The 17,081-nt window shown below is 49.0% G+C and overlaps 1 protein-coding gene across 1 annotated transcript; it reads right to left on the bottom strand.

Moving 5' to 3' along the window:
• Positions 1-1,519: 1,519 nt before the first annotated feature.
• Positions 1,520-8,184, bottom strand: ATP1B2 (ATPase Na+/K+ transporting subunit beta 2). The gene is made up of 7 exons (XM_070389409.1): positions 7,486-8,184; positions 5,555-5,683; positions 5,103-5,207; positions 4,796-5,001; positions 4,508-4,564; positions 3,621-3,719; positions 1,520-3,513 (listed from the first exon to the last, which is right to left on the bottom strand). Exons 1-7 carry the CDS (start codon positions 7,595-7,597, stop codon positions 3,349-3,351), a joined length of 873 nt encoding a protein of 290 aa, XP_070245510.1. The 5' UTR covers positions 7,598-8,184; the 3' UTR covers positions 1,520-3,348.
• Positions 8,185-17,081: the final 8,897 nt, after the last annotated feature.

The raw sequence follows: 17,081 nt of genomic DNA, 5'->3' as shown, positions 1-17,081 counted from the left end.
ATATGTAAAAATTAAAATGAAATAAAATCCTGCCCAAAATATTTTTACAAAATATGAATATAGCCTTCTGGAAATTCCCTGGCAGTCCAGTGGTGAAGACTCCGTGCTTTCACTGCTGAGGGGTAGGTTCTATCCCTGCTCCCTAGTCTGGGAACTAAGATCCCACAAGTCACGCAGTGTGGCCAAAAAAAAAAAAAGAAACCACTTTTTAACAGTAAAGAAGCCACCACAAACTCAAGAGACAAACAATTGATTGGGGGAAATCTACAATGCAGAAAACAGTTTATATCTACAACTGTCAAGAAGCTTTAAGAAATTAACAAGAACAACCCAATAGAAAAAAATATTATGCAACCATTTAAAAAAATGAATTAGAGCTCTACCAGGCCAGGTGAAATTGAATGAACAAGTATAATGCACAAAATTGTCTATAATATCTAATATAATATGTATGGGCTTCTGTGGTGGCTCAGATGGTAAAGCATCTGCCTGCAATGCAGGTAGACCCAGGTTCGATCCCTGGGTCAGGAAGATCCCCTGGAAAAGGGGATGGCTACCCACTCCAGTACCCACTCCAGAGGAGCCTGGGGGGCTACAGTCCATGGGATCACAAAGAGTTTAACACAATTGAGTGACTAACACGCACACACACATTTTATGTATAATGTGCATTATATGACTAAAACCCAGCAATCCATGTGTGTATACATTGCACTCAAGATAAAACTATATATATGTGTATACACAAGTAATAAAGCTATTTTTTCAAGGCAAACATCCAGGCCAACTCATTGCAAACAAAAACAAACCCCGAGAAAATAAAAATTAGCTATAAACCCATCCCAAAATACCACAATAAATATTGTTGTACAGACTCATCCATCCTTTTTCTATGCTTGTGTGCTTTTTTTATACACAAAATTGGGATCCTATGGTTCATTCTATTTTGAGATCTGTTTCTTCCAGTCAATTGTCCTCATCTGTCTCTGGGCATTTGCTGATGCTAGCCTCTCCCCCAAAGCCACCCCATCCTTTAAGCCTCTAAGAAACCTTCCTTATGAACCCCCCCACCGACCCCCCAGAGAGTGGTTGACCACTCTGAATTTTGTCCTCACCAGCTTTCTCTCCTTCCTGGAAATACGTTTAGGTCTACCTGGTTTGAGAGTTTCTCGAGTGCTCCTCCCCTCTCCTGTTATACTGGGGAGCTCCTTGGGGGCAGGAACTCTGCCTCTTTCATAAGTGTATCTTCACGTTGCCTAGAATGCACATAGTAGGCACTTTATAAGTATAGCTGTAGAAAAAGACATAGGCTTCTTGCCTGTCTTGTATTGAGTGATTGATCTCAAGACAGTATGGGTGATGGAGCAATCTAGGAGGTAGATTCTTGGACACTGGACACAAGAGATCAAAGCAGGGAAGTGGTCCTCCCAAGGGCTGGGTATCCCTCAGATCACCCAAATCCACCCCTCACCCCCTTCCCAGGTCTCCTCCAAAAGCTCAGAAAGGAACAACCTGCACGCAGGGCTCCATGTATGATATATATATATTTTTATATATATATATAATTGCTCTCATTTTATTGTACTTTATCCTCTTTTTACAGTAGATCAGACACAGGCATTAAATAACTGCAGAGAGAGACCACTTGGGTGAGGGGAGTGCAGGAAAACAATGGGATCCAAAGGGAAGAGCCTCAGATCCAGTCAGAGAAAAACAGGGAAGGGTCCACCCATGGGTGGGGTGTGGAAGCTGCAGCATCAAAAAAGAACTGGGAAATTACAGGTGGGGAAGTGAACGGCGTGGGAGAAGAAAGAGTTAAAATGCCTCTATAACTCAAGAACACAGAAGGTCCCTCATTTAACATTCTATGGGCACTATGGGGTTGTTTAAGAAGGCAAAGGGGTCTGAAGGAGATGGAGCCAAGAAATTCAGAGTCTTAAAAGGAGGAGGTATCTGCAATTTTCAGGCTGGCATGCGGAAGAAAGGGGAGGAGTTAGTTTGTGATTAGTTGATAACTTGCTAAGAGAAGCCACAGAGAGGATGGGGGTGGGGGAGCAGATCTGGGCGGAGGGGAAGGAGATGGAATAGTCCCATAACCAGCTGACGTTTCCAAGGTGGCCACTGGGGACCCAGCCAAAGTGGCTGCCCCTCCCCCAGGGCGCCTGGGAAGTAGAACTTGCAGGATATTCTGGGAAAGGGAACAGAGGGGAGGGAGCCATCGGCAAAAACAAAGTGCATATTCAGCCTAGGTCAACCCCGCCCCTCTGAGGCGTGATAGGAGACCAGGAAGAGAATTTTCAAGAATCAACAGGGATTTTTCTTTCAGACCTTCATTCCCAGCTCACGTATTCAACGTGGAGTGAGAAACCAGCTGTGCCAGGAAAGAAGGAAAAGGCCACAGAGCCATCATGTCTTCAGTTACAAGTGGTCCCGCTTTCAGTGGAGGGAATGGGGATAGAGAAGTGGGGAAAGACTGACCAAGGAGTCACACAAGTCAAAAGCCACTGAGACAGCGACTGTGGTAGACAAGGCAGAAGGTGTGGGAGACAGGGGAGGGGACAGCGGCTGAGCTGGCATGGGAGGATAGAGGGTCACACTGGTGACCACTCTGTAGCCTACAGAGATATTAAATCATTAAGCGGTGCACCTGGAACTAACAGCAGTGTTGTAAGTTAATTATACTTCAGTTATTTTAAAAAACAGAATGGAGTGCCACATTCTGTCTGGAGATAAGCATGAAGAGATTGCCGTCTGTGTGTGGGTGGGTGAAAAGAAAGTGAAAGTCACTCAGTCGTGTCCAACTCTTTGTGACCCCCGTGGACTATACAGTCCAAGGAATTCTCCAGGCCAGAATACTGGAGTGGGTAGCTTTTCTTTTCTCCAGGGGATCTTCCCAACCTAGGAATCAAACCTGGGTCTCCTGCATTGCAGACGGATTCTTTATCAACTGAGCTATGAGGGAAGACCAAGGTGGGCGGGTGGGCATTTTCTATAGTTCTGGAGGGCTGGAACAGGAGAGCAGGATGGGTGGGGAACTGTGAGGACACCTCACTCACAGCTACACCAGGACTAGGAAGACTCCGAACTCTATGACCATCTTGGGGGTTCCATCTCCCTGTCTCTGACAGAGCTCAGGCAGGAAGAAGATGGTGGAAAGTGTGTGCAACCAGAGAATCACGACAGATGTCAGGCCGGGTTCAGAAGGAAAGGAAAAGGGCGCGAGGCTCAGACAAGCCATAGCTCTGTTATAAAAAATACCTTTGGGGTGGGTGAGGGAGGGATCAGGCGGGGTCAGGGGTATTCCAGAAGCATCCGTAGGAAAGAGTTGGGGGCGGGAGGAAGGGGGCCTCAGGTTTTGTTGATGCGGAGTTTGAAGGCCACACGCCCCGCGAACTTGTCGCGCTCATCGTCAGTGGCAATGTTGGCAGCATTGATGCGGCACTCCACGTTCACCTCCACGTTGGGGGTCACATTCAGGAACTTGACGGCCACCAGGGGCTGTGTGTAGTTCACCTGGGCCAGAGGAGGAGAGCGAGGCTCCAGGCCTGAGGCAGCTGGGCCTCCAACCCCGCACCCTGCTCCCCTGGAGGAGCCAGCACCCGGCCACCCGCAGGACTTACGTGAAACTTCTTGCCATAGTAGGGAAAGTACATGAGGTCGATATTGCCGTTTGCAGGGAACATAACGAAGTTGCCGAGATTCTCGGCATCTTCATCTCGCTGTGGGGGACGCAGGAGGGTGGAGGAGAGCATGTTAGGGATGGCGGGAACTCAGCTGACTTCCCTTTGTTCCTCCTTCATCCCGATTGTGCTCTCTCAAATCCGTATCCCTTGAGCTGTGGAGTCTGGTATATTTGCGCTTGCACAGGAGGGGGTATCCTGTCTCCACCATCAGACTGGGAAGTCCTCCAGGGTGCTAAGGAGCCCGAAGCCTTCTACTGCCCTCCCACCCCAAATTCTTACCCCATCCTCAGGAATCGGTTTCTGGAGCGGAGCCAAGAGAGAACAGATCAATGAGTAAGAGCTCAGTAGGAAGCAAGGAGGGGGATGAAGCAAGAGGAGCAGGAAGCTCCTAGAGGGACAGAGGTGGGGGAAGCAGGGCTCCAAGGACAACTTAGTGGTGGCAGGTGGTGCTCACAGACCAGCAGCTACCAGATACCTAAAAAGAACTGAGGGCAGAAGAGACATGAGACTGAGCGCAGAAGACATGGTCAGGGAATAGAGAAGATGGGAGGATCATGGAGAGAAGCCAGAGGCAGGGGCTCGGGTGGAGTCAGGGAGAGGGTGTCTATCCATATAAAAGAGCAGACTTCTGCATCCTAGACAGAAGCATGAGGGGTGGCAGTGCCTTGGAGTTTGAGCCATATTGAAGCCCATGCTTACCCCCTTGTCCCTAGAGTTATGGGGCCTCTGGGAGTAAAGAAGATAGGGAGAGATGAGTGAATGACATGGAAACCATAAGGACAAACAGATGGGGCAAACAGATGGACAAGGCCCGACAAACTCACCTTCCCCACGCAGGTAACATTCATGCTCTGGTTTGCTCCTGCATAGAAGTTGATGACCTGGAGTGAGGAGAGACAGTGGTGAGGGTTAGGAAAAGAAGTTGTCAAAAACAGAAATATCCAGCCCCCCAGCCATGATCTCAGCCTCCAGCAGTCACATCTCTCTTGTTCTCTCAGACACTCAAACATCTAAAAGTCTCCCGAAGCCCAAGAGCCCCAGTAAAAGAAAGCAACTGCCAGCAGATGGTAGCTCCCTCCTCCATTCTCCCTGGGGACTAAGGATATGAGTACCCGGTTCATCTTGATGAAGACACAGGGCTGTCCAGTGCTGTAACCATAGTGGGTGGGGTCCCCAATGCCAGAGCAGTCACCCAGCTGGGTCCGGTTGAACTGGCAAGCACGTTTTGGGTAGTTTAGAACTCCGTTATCTGGTTGTTCGTAATAGCGACCAGGGCGGCAGACATCATTCTTCTGGGCTTGGATGGAGTCATTGTAAGCTAAGGAGGTGGGCGAGAGAGAGTCACCGACCTCATGTTCTGCTCCCAGGGTACCCAACCCCCTGCCCGAAGTCCTGCATAGCCATCGAGCCCGTACTCACGCTCCAAGAACTTATTGAGTTTCTGAACATGCTGGTCCCAGCTTTCAGTGTCACTGACATTGACAATGACATCGAGGTTCTCAGTCTTAGGGCGAATCATCAAGCCTAGTCAGCAGAGGCAAGAATGAGGGGGTATATGTAAGACAAAGGACCATACAAAGAGGGAAGAAGATGGACATGGGGAACACCAGGGTGAGGGATGACGGGAAGATCTGAGATCGCCTTCCAGGGAGGGAGATCTCCTGTGACCCTCTGCCACCTCTCCAGATCACATAGCTCTCAGCTGTGGGGAATGTGAAGGCGGCCTTTAAGAAGAACTGCCCAGCACGTGGTGACTGGCTCATCAGAACCAAACCTCTAAGAGCTGACAGTTCTCAACCTGCGAGTTCCTTTGGGAGGCTTAGGGGCATCAGAGTAGTGAGCCTGGCTGGTGGGGGAGTCTCATCACTCACCTGGTGTAGCCAATCGGTCCTGGTACTTGGGGGTGTGGTCGGAGACCGTCTGCAGCATCACCCACATGGTGAGGGTGAACATGGCGGTGAGGAAGCCATAGAAGACGAGGTAGAAGAGGAGGATAAAGGCTAAAGAGGAGGAAATAGGGTCAACAGGTTCCAGGTCTCCATCCACGACCTGTCCACGTGCCCCTCCCCCACTCAGAGGTTCTGCTCAGGAAAGGATCCCAGAGCCCCAGGGAGCCTTCCCCTGGGAGCAAAAGGAGACAAGCTGGAAAAAGGCAGTGTGTCTGGCTTCCAGCTATGGCTCCCAGCCCCTTCTGGTCCTACAGCACAGTGAAGCCCAATTTTGTGGAGGACACAAGAAACCTAAACTCTTGTTGCTTGGACAACCCCTTGAATAGGCCACAGTCATTTTGCCACAAATTATATTCTCAACTTGTCAACCTTCATGGCCCTGAAAAGGCATACCATCTGTTACTGCTATATGGGTACTCGTGTTTGAAGTTGTCCAGCACGATGACTTTTCAAGCTGGCACTGGCCCCAATTCACCACCAAACTCTCAAACCATCTCTCAGGGTGTGGACCCTCACACTCAAACAGCAAAATCTTCTCTCTCTGAGCCCTACAAGAGCTGAACCTTGAGTGGGTCTCCGGCCAAAGCTACAAAGTCTCTCAGAGACAGCTGTCCAGGGCCTTCAACAGTCACCCCACCCCCAGCTCACACTCAGCACTCAGGGCAAAGGCAGGTGTAAAGGAAGACTTTCCACAGCCTTCCAGGCAGAGAGCCTGGTGGACTCTTGGTGGATGTGACAAGTCACTGTCACTCCTCAGCCTAGTGTGAGTACCTGCTGTTTCCATTCCCCCAGATCTCGAGTCCTTCCATCTCAGAAGACACTTCCCCAAGCCTCCCCAGATTTTCCCAAGGACTCAAGGACCCTTCCAGTCCCACGGACTGGACTTCCCGTTTCCTGCATAAGGACTGCATCAGACCCACTTCAAGGGCCCCTTGGTGGGGTGGGCTAATGGGAACAGCATTCAGTCAGAGTGGATGAACTGTAAATTGTGCCACACAATGTCTCCTGTGCTTCAACTTCCCAGCTTGAAAATCCCTTTTGGAAGAAATCACCCTTCACTGGCATCTATGCCCAGCACCGGACCCTCAACCAGACACAAGTCCCTCCACATCTCCTGAATATGTGGTCCCACACACCACCTCCAAGGTATGGGTGGGGAAGGTGCCTGGCCATCCAAGGCCTGAGACACAGGGCCCAGATGATGTACACATCTCACCACCAGTGACCACTCCCTCCGCTTGTGACATCTGAGCCCAACACCCAGCCCCGAACACCTCCCAGTGGCACCCCGGCCCCACAGCCCCCCACCCACGAAGCAGTCACAGAAGGCTCCAAAACTCGAGGCAGTGGGATCCAGACAACTTCCGCTGTGAAGAACCCTCTCCAACACACACCCCACCTCTCCAAGACCCGCCCCCTCATGAATGTTCCCAGGGTCCAAGGGGTGGGCACGAGCTAAAAATAGACGGGCCTGGCCAGCTAGTGAGAATCAGAGGGAGGGAAGGGGCGTTCTTCTGGAGAAGGGGGGCGACCGTGTGGAGCTGACCGGCCCCCGACAGGGAGCGCAAGCGCCGCGGCGAGCACACGCGCGCAGAGCCCGCGACCCCCCGCGCGAGGGGGCTCTGCGGGGGGCGGGAAGGCGGCAGTGACCTACTTTCTCCGCCTCCGCAGCGGCCAGCCAGGGAGATTAGACCGGCGACTCGGCCCCCTCCCAGCCCGGAGCCCGGCAGGGGGGCCGGACGCCGGGAACCCGGGAACAGAGCTGGGGCTGCGCCGGCGGGACCTCGTCCTCCCCGGGCGTCGCCAGGCGGATCCCCCCGCCTCCCGCCCCTAGCACGGCCGGCCCCGCATACCCCAGCTGGTCCCTGTGCGGCCCATGAACTGGTGCGTCCTCGGGTTCCACACGAACTCCTTCCACTCCTCAACCACCTGCCCGCAGCTCTTCTTCTCTTTCTGGATGACCATCTTGACGGCGGGGGGCAAGTCCCGCGCGGGGCGGGGGACTATGGAGAAGCCGGGGTGCGGCGCGCTGAAGCCCCCCTCACGCACCGGAACGCGCGGGGAGCAAAGGCAGCGGGGCCAAGGGAGACCCCCCCTCAGATATGCAGCCGCTGTCAATTCCGGGGCGCAAGGCCACACGCTGCGGGGTGCTGGCGGCGCGGCGTAAGATGAACAGATCCTAGGCACCCCCACTGCAATGAAAAGGGGGGTTGTCCGAGCAGGGGAGGATAAAAAGGCGAAGGAGTGCGAACGCAGCTTCACCCCCTAGACCTCTCAGAAGCAAAACGAAAAGGGATGCAAAAATAGACGGCTGCAAAACCCGAGCGGAGCACGGAAAAATCGGGGTGCCAAGAGGCAGGGAGAGGTGGGGGAGGGGGCCGCCCCGAAATCCGAGATGCAAAGAGGCTGTGGAGAGGAGTCGGGTGACTGTTCAAGGCTCTTCTGACGAGTGGAGACCGCCACACCAAAGGTGGCTCGGCCACGGGGGTGGGGTGGGGACGCGCAGTTGTGGGGACAGGCAGGGATAGGGGTCCCCCGGGCGGAGGCTCCGCTCTTCAGCAGTGCGGGGCTAGCGACAGCGCGCGGTCTTTATACTCGGTGGCTCCGAGGGTGCCCGCCCCCTTCCCCGCCCCCAGAAGCCCCACCTCCTCTCTCTGGCCTGGGCGACCTCATGCATATGCAAATTTGGAGAGGGCTTGGGCCCGCCCCCTGATGCCTCCTCAGGACCAAGGCTCTCCCCTACTCCCACCGCAGGTACTGGACGGGATCTGGGTGGGTGGAGAGTATAGAAAGGGTGTCGGGGCAAAATGGAAAGATAACCCCAGAGAGACACAGCAGACAGAGAGAAAAGCAGATATATGCTGAGATAGGGGCCCCAGGCAGAGAGTTAGAAAGAAACTAAGATCCTGGAGACAGGGCAGAATGTGAGACCAACAGAGAAGGAGCCAGAGATCAAGAAAAATAGATCGAAGAGACTAGCCAGGATACTACACTAGCAGGGCTGGAGGTTAGAACATGCCACCAGGAGACCCATAGAGGCCACCACAGGACGGAAATTCCCCTCAAGGGAGATGCTGCCAATGTCCCCAACACCTTCTCCGGTCCCACAGCCTCTTCTCCCAACACCTAGTTCTCACCAAGGCTGGGGGCTTCCCTGCCTTCCCACACCCCTCTGAAGCCCTTCCAACACCACTTTCCCAGCCCCCAGCCCTGCCTTGAGACCCCAGCCCTGGAGCCGCATATGCTTTGGTGTTTTGTCTCCTCCCACCACCCACCCCCTGCCCCACCGCTTTCTGCACTCCCCTCTTCATTTGCCCACTTGTCAACAAACATTTATTGAGTTCCTGCTAGAGACCTTGTGCAACCCAGCCCTAGAGAGGTAAAGTTGAGGTTCTCAACGGGGCTTCCACAGTCTGATAGGGAGGTGCAAGGGCCTCTAAAGACCTCCTGTTAAGACTCATTGTCTTTTCATGTCTCTTAAAATCTTGTCACTTTTGCTTGGAGAGATTTTTCTTCTTTTTTCAACTCTTACCTTACACTCTTGGCTCTATTCCCCAACAATTCCTGTTCTAGCATCCTCCCCTTCAAACTTTCCCCCTGCAGGTCAGGGCAGGCTTCATGGACTCAGGATCTGCTCAGTCAAACAAGGTGAAGCCATGTAACTTGCACTGTCTTAATTAGAATGACTCACCTGCTGTCTGGGCTTAGTGAGGATCAAGATCTTTGTGTCTCAGTGCAGAAAGAATTTAGTGAGAAATAAAGTGATAGATAAACGGATTTATTAAAAAAGAAATACACTCCACAGAGTGTGGGCCATCTCAGAGGTGAGAGGCCCCAAAATATGGGGTGGCTACGTTTTCTGGCATTGCCTTTCTTTGGGATTGGAATGAAAACTGACCTTTTCCAGTCCTGTGGCCACTGCTGAGTTTCCAAATTTGCTGGCATATTGTGTGCAGCACTTTCACAGCATCATCTTTTAGGATTTGAAATAGCTCAGGTGGAATTCCATCACCTCCACTAGCTTTGTTCATGGTGATGCTTCCCAAGGCCTACTTGACTTCGCATTCCAGCATGTCTGGCTCTACGTGAGTGATCAAACCATCATGGTTATCTGGGTCATGAAGATCCTTCTTGTATAGTTGTTCTGTGTATTCTTGCCACCTCTTCTTAATATCTTCTGCTTCTGTTAGGTCCCTACCATTTCTGTCCTTTATTGTCCTCATCTTTGTATGAAATGTTCCCTTGGTATCTCTAATTTTCTTGAAGAGATATCTAGTCTTTCCCATTTATTGTTTTCCTCCATTTCTTTACATTGATCACTGAGGAAGGCCAGAGGAACCAGAGACCAAATTGCCAACATCTGTTGGACATTGAAAAAGCAAGAGAGTTCCAGAAAAAAACATCTGCTTCTGTTTTATTGACTATGCAAAAGCCTTTGACTGTGTGGATCACAACAAACTAGAAAATTCTTAACCAGATGGGAATGTCAGACCATCTGACTTGCCTCCTGAGAAATCTGTATGCAGGTCAAGAAGCAACAGTTAGAACTGGACGTGAAACAACAGACTGGTTCCAAATTGGGAAAGAAGTACATCAAGGCTGTATATTGTCACTCTGCTCATTTAACTTATATGTAGAGTATATCATGCAAAATGCCAGGCTGGATGAAGCACAAGCTGGAATCAAGATTGCTGGGAGAAATATCAGTAACCTCAGATATGCATATGACACCACCCTTATGGCAGAAAGCGAAGAACTAAAGAGCCTTTTGATGACAGTGAAAGAGGAGAGTGAAAAAGCTGGTTTAAAACTCAGCATTCAGAAAACTAAGATCATAGCATCCGGTCCCATCAGTTCAGTTCAGTCGCTCAGTCGTGTCCAACTCTTTGTGACCCCATGGACCGACTGCAACACGCCAGGCTTCCCTGTCCATCACCAACTCCCGGAGTTTACTCAGACATGTCCATCGAATCAGTGATGCCATCCAACCATCTCATGCTCTGTCATCCCCTTCTTCTCCTGCCCTCAATCTTTCCCAGCATCAGGGTCTTTTCAAGTGAGTCAGCTGTTCATATCAGGTGGCCAAAGTATTGGAGTTTCAGCTTCAGCATCAGTCCTTCCAATGAACACTCAGGACTGAACTCCTTTAGGATGGACTGGTTGGATTTCCTTGCAGTCCGAGGGACTCTCAAGAGTCTTCTCCAACATCACAGTTCAAAAGCGTCTATTCTTCAGTGCTCAGCTTTCTTTATAGTCCAACTCTCACATCCATACATGACTACTGGAAAAACCATAGCCTTGACTAGACAGACCTTTTCTGGCAAAGTAATGTCTCTGCTTTTTAATATGCTGTCTAGGTTGGTCATCGGAGAAGGCAATGGCACCCCACTCCAGTACTCTTGCCTGGAAAATCCCATGGACGGAGGAGCCTGGTAGGCTGCAGTCCATGGGGTCGTAAAGAGTCAGACACGACTGAGCGACTTCACTTTCACTTTCATGCATTGGAGAAGGAAATGGCAACCCACTCCAGTGTTCTTGCCTGGAGAATCCCAGGGATGGGGGAGCCTGGTGGGCTGCTGTCTATGGGGTCACACAGAGTCGGACATGACTGAAGTGACTTAGCAGCAGCAGCATATTGGTCATAACTTTCCTTCCAAGGAGTAAGCATCTTTTAATTTCATGGCTGCAGTCACCATCTGCAGTGATTTTAGAGCCCCCCCAAAATAGTTTGCCACTGTTTCCACTGTTTCCCCATCTATTTGCCATGAAGTGATGAGACCAGATGCCATGATCTTAGTTTTCTGAATGTTGAGCTTTAAGCCAACTTTTTCACTCTCCTCTTTCACTTTCATCAAGAGGCTCTTTGGTTCTTCTTCACTTTCTGCCATAAGGGTGGTGTCATCTGCATATCTGAGGTTATTGATTATTTCTCCTGGCAATCTTGATTCCAGCTTGTGCTTCATCCAGCCCAGCATTTCTCATGATGTACTCTGTATATAAGTTAAATAAGCAGGGTGACAATATACTGCCTTCACTTACTCCTTTCCTGATTTGGAACCAGTCTATTGTTCTATGTCCAGTTCTAACTGTAGCTTCCTGACCTGCATACAGGTCTCAAGAGGCAGGTCAGGTGGTCTGGTATTCCTATCTCTTGAAGAATTTTCCACAGTTTATTGTGATCCACACAGTCAAAGGCTTTGGCATAGACGATAAAGCAGAAATAGATGTTTTTCTGGAACTCTCTTGCTTTTTTGATGATCCAGTGGATGATCACAATTTGATCTCTGGTTCCTCTGCCTTTTCTAAAACCAGCTTGAACATCTGGAAGTTCATGGTTCACATATTGCTGAAGCCTGGCTTGGAGAATTTCGAGCATTACTTTACTAGCATGTGAAATGAGTACAATTGTGCGGTAGTTTGAGCATTCTTTGGCATTGCCTTTCTTTGGGATTGGAATGAAAACTGACCTTTTCCAGTCTTGAGGCCACTGCTGAGTTTTCCAAATTTGCTGGCATATGAGTGCAGCACTTTCACATCATCAACTTTCAGGATTTGAAATAGCTCAACTGGAATTCCATTACCTCCACTAGCTTTGTTCGTAGTGATGCTTTCTAAGGCCCACTTGACTTCACATTCCAGGATGTCTGGCTCTAGGTGAGTGATCACACCATCGTGATTATCTTGGTCATGAAGATCTTTTTTGTACAGTTCTTCTGTGTATTCTTGCCACCTCTTCTTAATATCTTCTGCTTCTGTTAGGTCCGTATCATTTCTGTCCTTTATTGTGGTCATCTTTGCATGAAATATTCCCTTGGTATCTCTAATTTTCTTGAAGAGATCTCTACTTCATGGCAAATATATGGGGAAACAGTGGAAACAGTGAGAGACTTTATTTTCTTGGGCTCCAAAATCACTGCAGATGGTGACTGCAGCCATGAAATTAAAAGATGCTTGCTCCTTGAAAGAAAAGTTATGACCAACCTAGACAGCATATTAAAAAGCAGAGACATTACTTTGCCAAAAAAGGTCTGTCTAGTCAAGGCTATGGTTTTTCCAGTAGTCATGTATGGATGTGAGAGTTGGACTATAAAGAAAGCTGAGCACTGAAGAATTGATGCTTTTGAACTGTGATGTTGGAGAAGACTCTTGAGAGTCCCTTGGACTGCAAGGAGATCCAACCAATCCATCCTAAAGGAAATCAGTCCTGAGTGTTTATTGGAAGGACTGATGCTGAAGCTGAAACTCCAATACTTTGGCCACCTGATATGAAGAACTGATCATTTGAAAAGACCCTGAGGCTGGGAAAGTTAGAAGGCAGGAGGAGAAGGGGATAACAGAGCATGAGATGGTTGGATGGCATCACTGACTCGATGGACATGTCCCGGAGTAAACTCCGGGAGTTGGTGATGGACAGGGAAGCCTGGCATGCTGCAGTCCATGGGGTCACAAAGCGTTGGACATGACTGAGCAACTGAACTGAACTGACTGATGTTTTGTGGGCTGGGCAATTTCATAGGCTAATGAGTGGGAGGATTATTCTGTTTCAGGGGAAGGGGTGGGGATTTCCAGGAACTGGACCACTGCCCACTTTTTAATCTTTGATTGTCGTCCTCAGAAAGGTCATGGCACTGGTGGGTGTGTCACTTACCTTGCAGATGTGTTACAGTGAGCATATGCTGAGGCTCTTTGCTGGTAGTTCAACAGTAAAGAATCCTACTGCAATGCAGGAGACCCAGGTTCGATCTATGGGTTGGGACAATCCCTTGAGGAAGGAAATGGCAACCCACTCCAGTATTCTTGCCTAGTGAATTCCATGGGCATTAGAGCCTGGAGGACTATATCCATGGGATCACAAAGAGCTGGAGTCGACTGAGAGACTAAGACTTTCATTCTGAGGCTCAAAGTCTAGTGGAAGTCAGCCATCTTGGACTTATTTTGTTCTAATTAGTTATGTCCTGTCCTTGGGCTATGTCGTTCTTTTAAAGTGTATGTCCTGCCCCCTTCCCTCCTGTTTCAAAGGCCCAGGCTCAGAATTGCCTTGTGCTTGGTCTTGTGCTCTGTGGCCACCATCTTGGATTTCTTAATAATTTTACCTTTGAACTTGTGCTTTGTCCAGTGGGACAATAGACCATATGTGTGAGTAGAGGAGCTAAGCCTGACATGCCATTTGGGATGCTCCATGAGATGGTAAAGCATCTGCCTACAATACAGGAGACCCAGGTTCAATCCCTGGGTTGGGAAGATCCTCTGGAGAAGGAAATGGCAACCCACTCTGGTACTCTTGCCTGGAAAATCCCACGGACGGAGGAGCGTTGTAGGCTACAGTCCATGCGGTCACAAAGAGTTGGACACGACTGAGCAACTTTACTTCCACTTTACTTTCTATGAGCACAGGGGGCTTCCCTTGTGGCTCAACTGGTAAAGCATTTGCCTGCAATGTAGGAGACCTGAGTTCAATCCCTGGTTTAGGAAGATCCCCTGGAGAAGGGAAAGACAACCCTATTCTCCAGTATTCTGGCCTGGAGAATTCCGTGTATAGTCCATGGGGTTACAAAGAGTTGGCACAGAACTCTGATGGATCCACCATGCATGGGAGTTCAGCAAGACTCAAAAAAAGTGAGTACAAGATAAGCATGTCATGTCTACACCTGAATAAGTGTAGGGGCTGACAGCTGAGAGGCTACTGTTCCGTTTGAAACAGAACTTACTCTGAATCCAGAAAGAAGGCAATGGTCTTCTAGGAGACACGGATGATGGGAGGCATCCTACCATATCCATTCCCAGTCACATTAATTCACTGCTTTAGCCAACCACTTCTGCTGCCAATGATGACAGAGAGGGAAAATTGGGGCAACTCACAATTCTGTTTTCCTTTCAGTCATCAGTAAGCTGAAGGTTAAAAAGTGCTATTTTCTTTATTTAAAATAACATTAAATAAATTAAAAACACCATGAAAAGTCATGAGAAGAATTGTGGAAGAAAGGAAAGCATTTTATATTTTAGTACCTTATGAAAAGTGAAAGTGTTAGTGGCTCAGTCATGTCTGACTCTTTGCAACCCCATGGACTATAGCCTGCCAAGCTCCTCTGTCTATGGAATTCTCCAGTTTACTAAATGGAACACCAGTTTTTTCCAGCCTTTTTTCGAAAGTATTTATTTATTTGCCTGTGCCGGGTCTCAGTTGTGGCACTTGGGATTCTTATCAGGAGGTCCTTGAAGGCGACATGTAGGACCTATACTTGTGGCATGTGGGATCTGATTCCCTGACAAGGGATGGAAGCCAGGCCCCCTGCACAGTGAGTGTAGTGTCTTAGCCACTGGACCACCAGGGAAGTCCTTTCCCCTTTTGGAATAAGGGATTCCACATTTTCATTTTGCACTGGGTCCTACAAATTAGGCAGCTGGTCTTACTTCAATCCCTTCTGCAGCAGACTCTGGATTAATTTTCTCAAAAGACAGTTTTAATTAGGCCACCCCTCAGCTCAAAGGGCTTCAAATGGATTCCTGTAACCTTGCAGGATGCAGTTCTGATTCCCAGTCTAACTTTCAGGGTGCATCACAATCTAGACCCAGTCTGTGTCCCCAACTTTCTTTGCCTCTAGGCTCCAACTAGCCCTCTGCTGAAGCTGAGCTGGCCATTCCTGGGACAGGCTGTGCTTACTCCTGACGTTATACCTTTGTCCATTTTCTTTCCGAGTCCTGGAAGACTGCCCACTCTTCACAGTCCAGCCCCAACTCCCATTCATTCATTCAGTGCCTATCTAATGAGCATTTGTTTAGAGCCAGGCGTTGTTCTTGTCCCTATGCTCCTGGGGCTCCCGTTCTAATAAACAGTAAAAACAAACAAGTGTTGGAGGGATGAGGGAAAAACTGAGAGATTGGGATTGACATGCACACACTACTATATATAGAATAGATAGCTAATAAGGACCTACTGTAAAACACAGGGAACTCTACTCAGTATTCTGTAATGACATATATGGGAAAAGAATCTAAAAAAGAGTGTAACTGATTCACTTTGTTGTACAGCAGAAACTAATGCAACATGGTAAATCAACTATATACCAGTAAAAATTCATTAAAAAAAAAAATCAGCAGTGGGGCAATACCTAAAAGATGTTCACCCTTTTAGAGCAGGAATAAAATAAGTATTTTCAATAAAAATTTTAAACAGGGCTTCCCTGGTGGTTCAGGGGTAAAGAATCCGCCTGCCACTGCAGGAGACATGGGTTTGATCCCTGGTCTTGGAAGATCCCACATGCCAAGGAGCTACTAAGCCCATGTACCACAACTATCAAGCCCGTGCTCTAGAGCCCGAGAGCCACAGTGACTGAGCCTATGTGCCGCAACTACTGAAGCTCGAATGCCCTAGAGCCTGTGCTCCACAAGAAGAGAAGCCACCATAATGAGAAGCCTGCATATCGCGACGAAGAGTAACTCCTGCTCACCACAACTAGAGAGAAGCGCGCACAGCAGCGAAGACCCAGCACAGCCAAGAATAAATAAATACATTAATTAAATTAAAATTTAAAATTAAATAATGTTAATATTATGCAGAAAAAAAGTAAGACGTGTAAAAGTAAAAGTGTGATGTGCCAGAGAGTGCCTGAGTGTTCAGGGAAGGTCTTACTGAAAAGGTAACTTTTAATGATCCAAAGTAACGCAAAGAAGCTATGAGGAACTGTAGGGGAAGAACATTCTAGGAGGAGTAAGGGGTGAGTGCAAAGGCTGGGCTCCCGTGAGGGAAAAAGGCAAGACTGGGACAGCAAGAGATCTGAGAGATAGGCAGAGGCCAAATCGTAATGGTCCTTGTAAGCCAAAGGGAGCAGTTTGAATTTTAATCCAACCATCACAGTAACAATTCTAGGATTTTAAGCAGGGAATCGACACAGTTAAATGTAATGAAAATCACCATGGCCACTGTGTGAGAAGCAAGGAGACCAGGGAGCAAGGCTTTGTAGCAGTCCAGGTGGGAAATATGGACAGCCTGGCCCAAGCCAGCAGCTTTACAGGTGGAGACAGAAGTTCAGGATCTGTCGTGAGCAATGGAGGTGAGAGAGAGAGCAATCATGGCTAGTTGCCTAGGTTTTCGTCTTCAACTGTACTGAAAACTCTTCTATTTTATCTTTGCAACCAGGCTGTAAGTTCTTTCAAAACAGGCCTTTGCTTTAGATCTTGTTTTTGTTCTATTTCAGTATCTGAGTTGCAGAATGCAGGATCTTTAGTTGCCGTATCTGGGATCCTGAGTTGGGGCCTGTGAACTCTTAGTTGCAGCATGTGGGATCCAGTTCCCTGAGCAGGGACCAAACCCAGGCCCTCTGCATTGGGAGCATGAATTCTTAGCTGCTGGATCACCAAGAAAGTCCCTGTCTTACACTTTGTATATATCCCCCATATCCAAGCAACCCACAGAGCTACCCAAGATAAAGCCTGGTTGCTGCCCCGCCCT

This window comes from Bos mutus, chromosome 19 (genome assembly GCF_027580195.1).
Source record: "Bos mutus isolate GX-2022 chromosome 19, NWIPB_WYAK_1.1, whole genome shotgun sequence".
NCBI lineage: Eukaryota > Metazoa > Chordata > Mammalia > Artiodactyla > Bovidae > Bos > Bos mutus.
The sequence above is the reverse complement of the archived record's forward strand: the minus strand, read 5'-3'. Positions and strand labels throughout refer to the sequence as shown.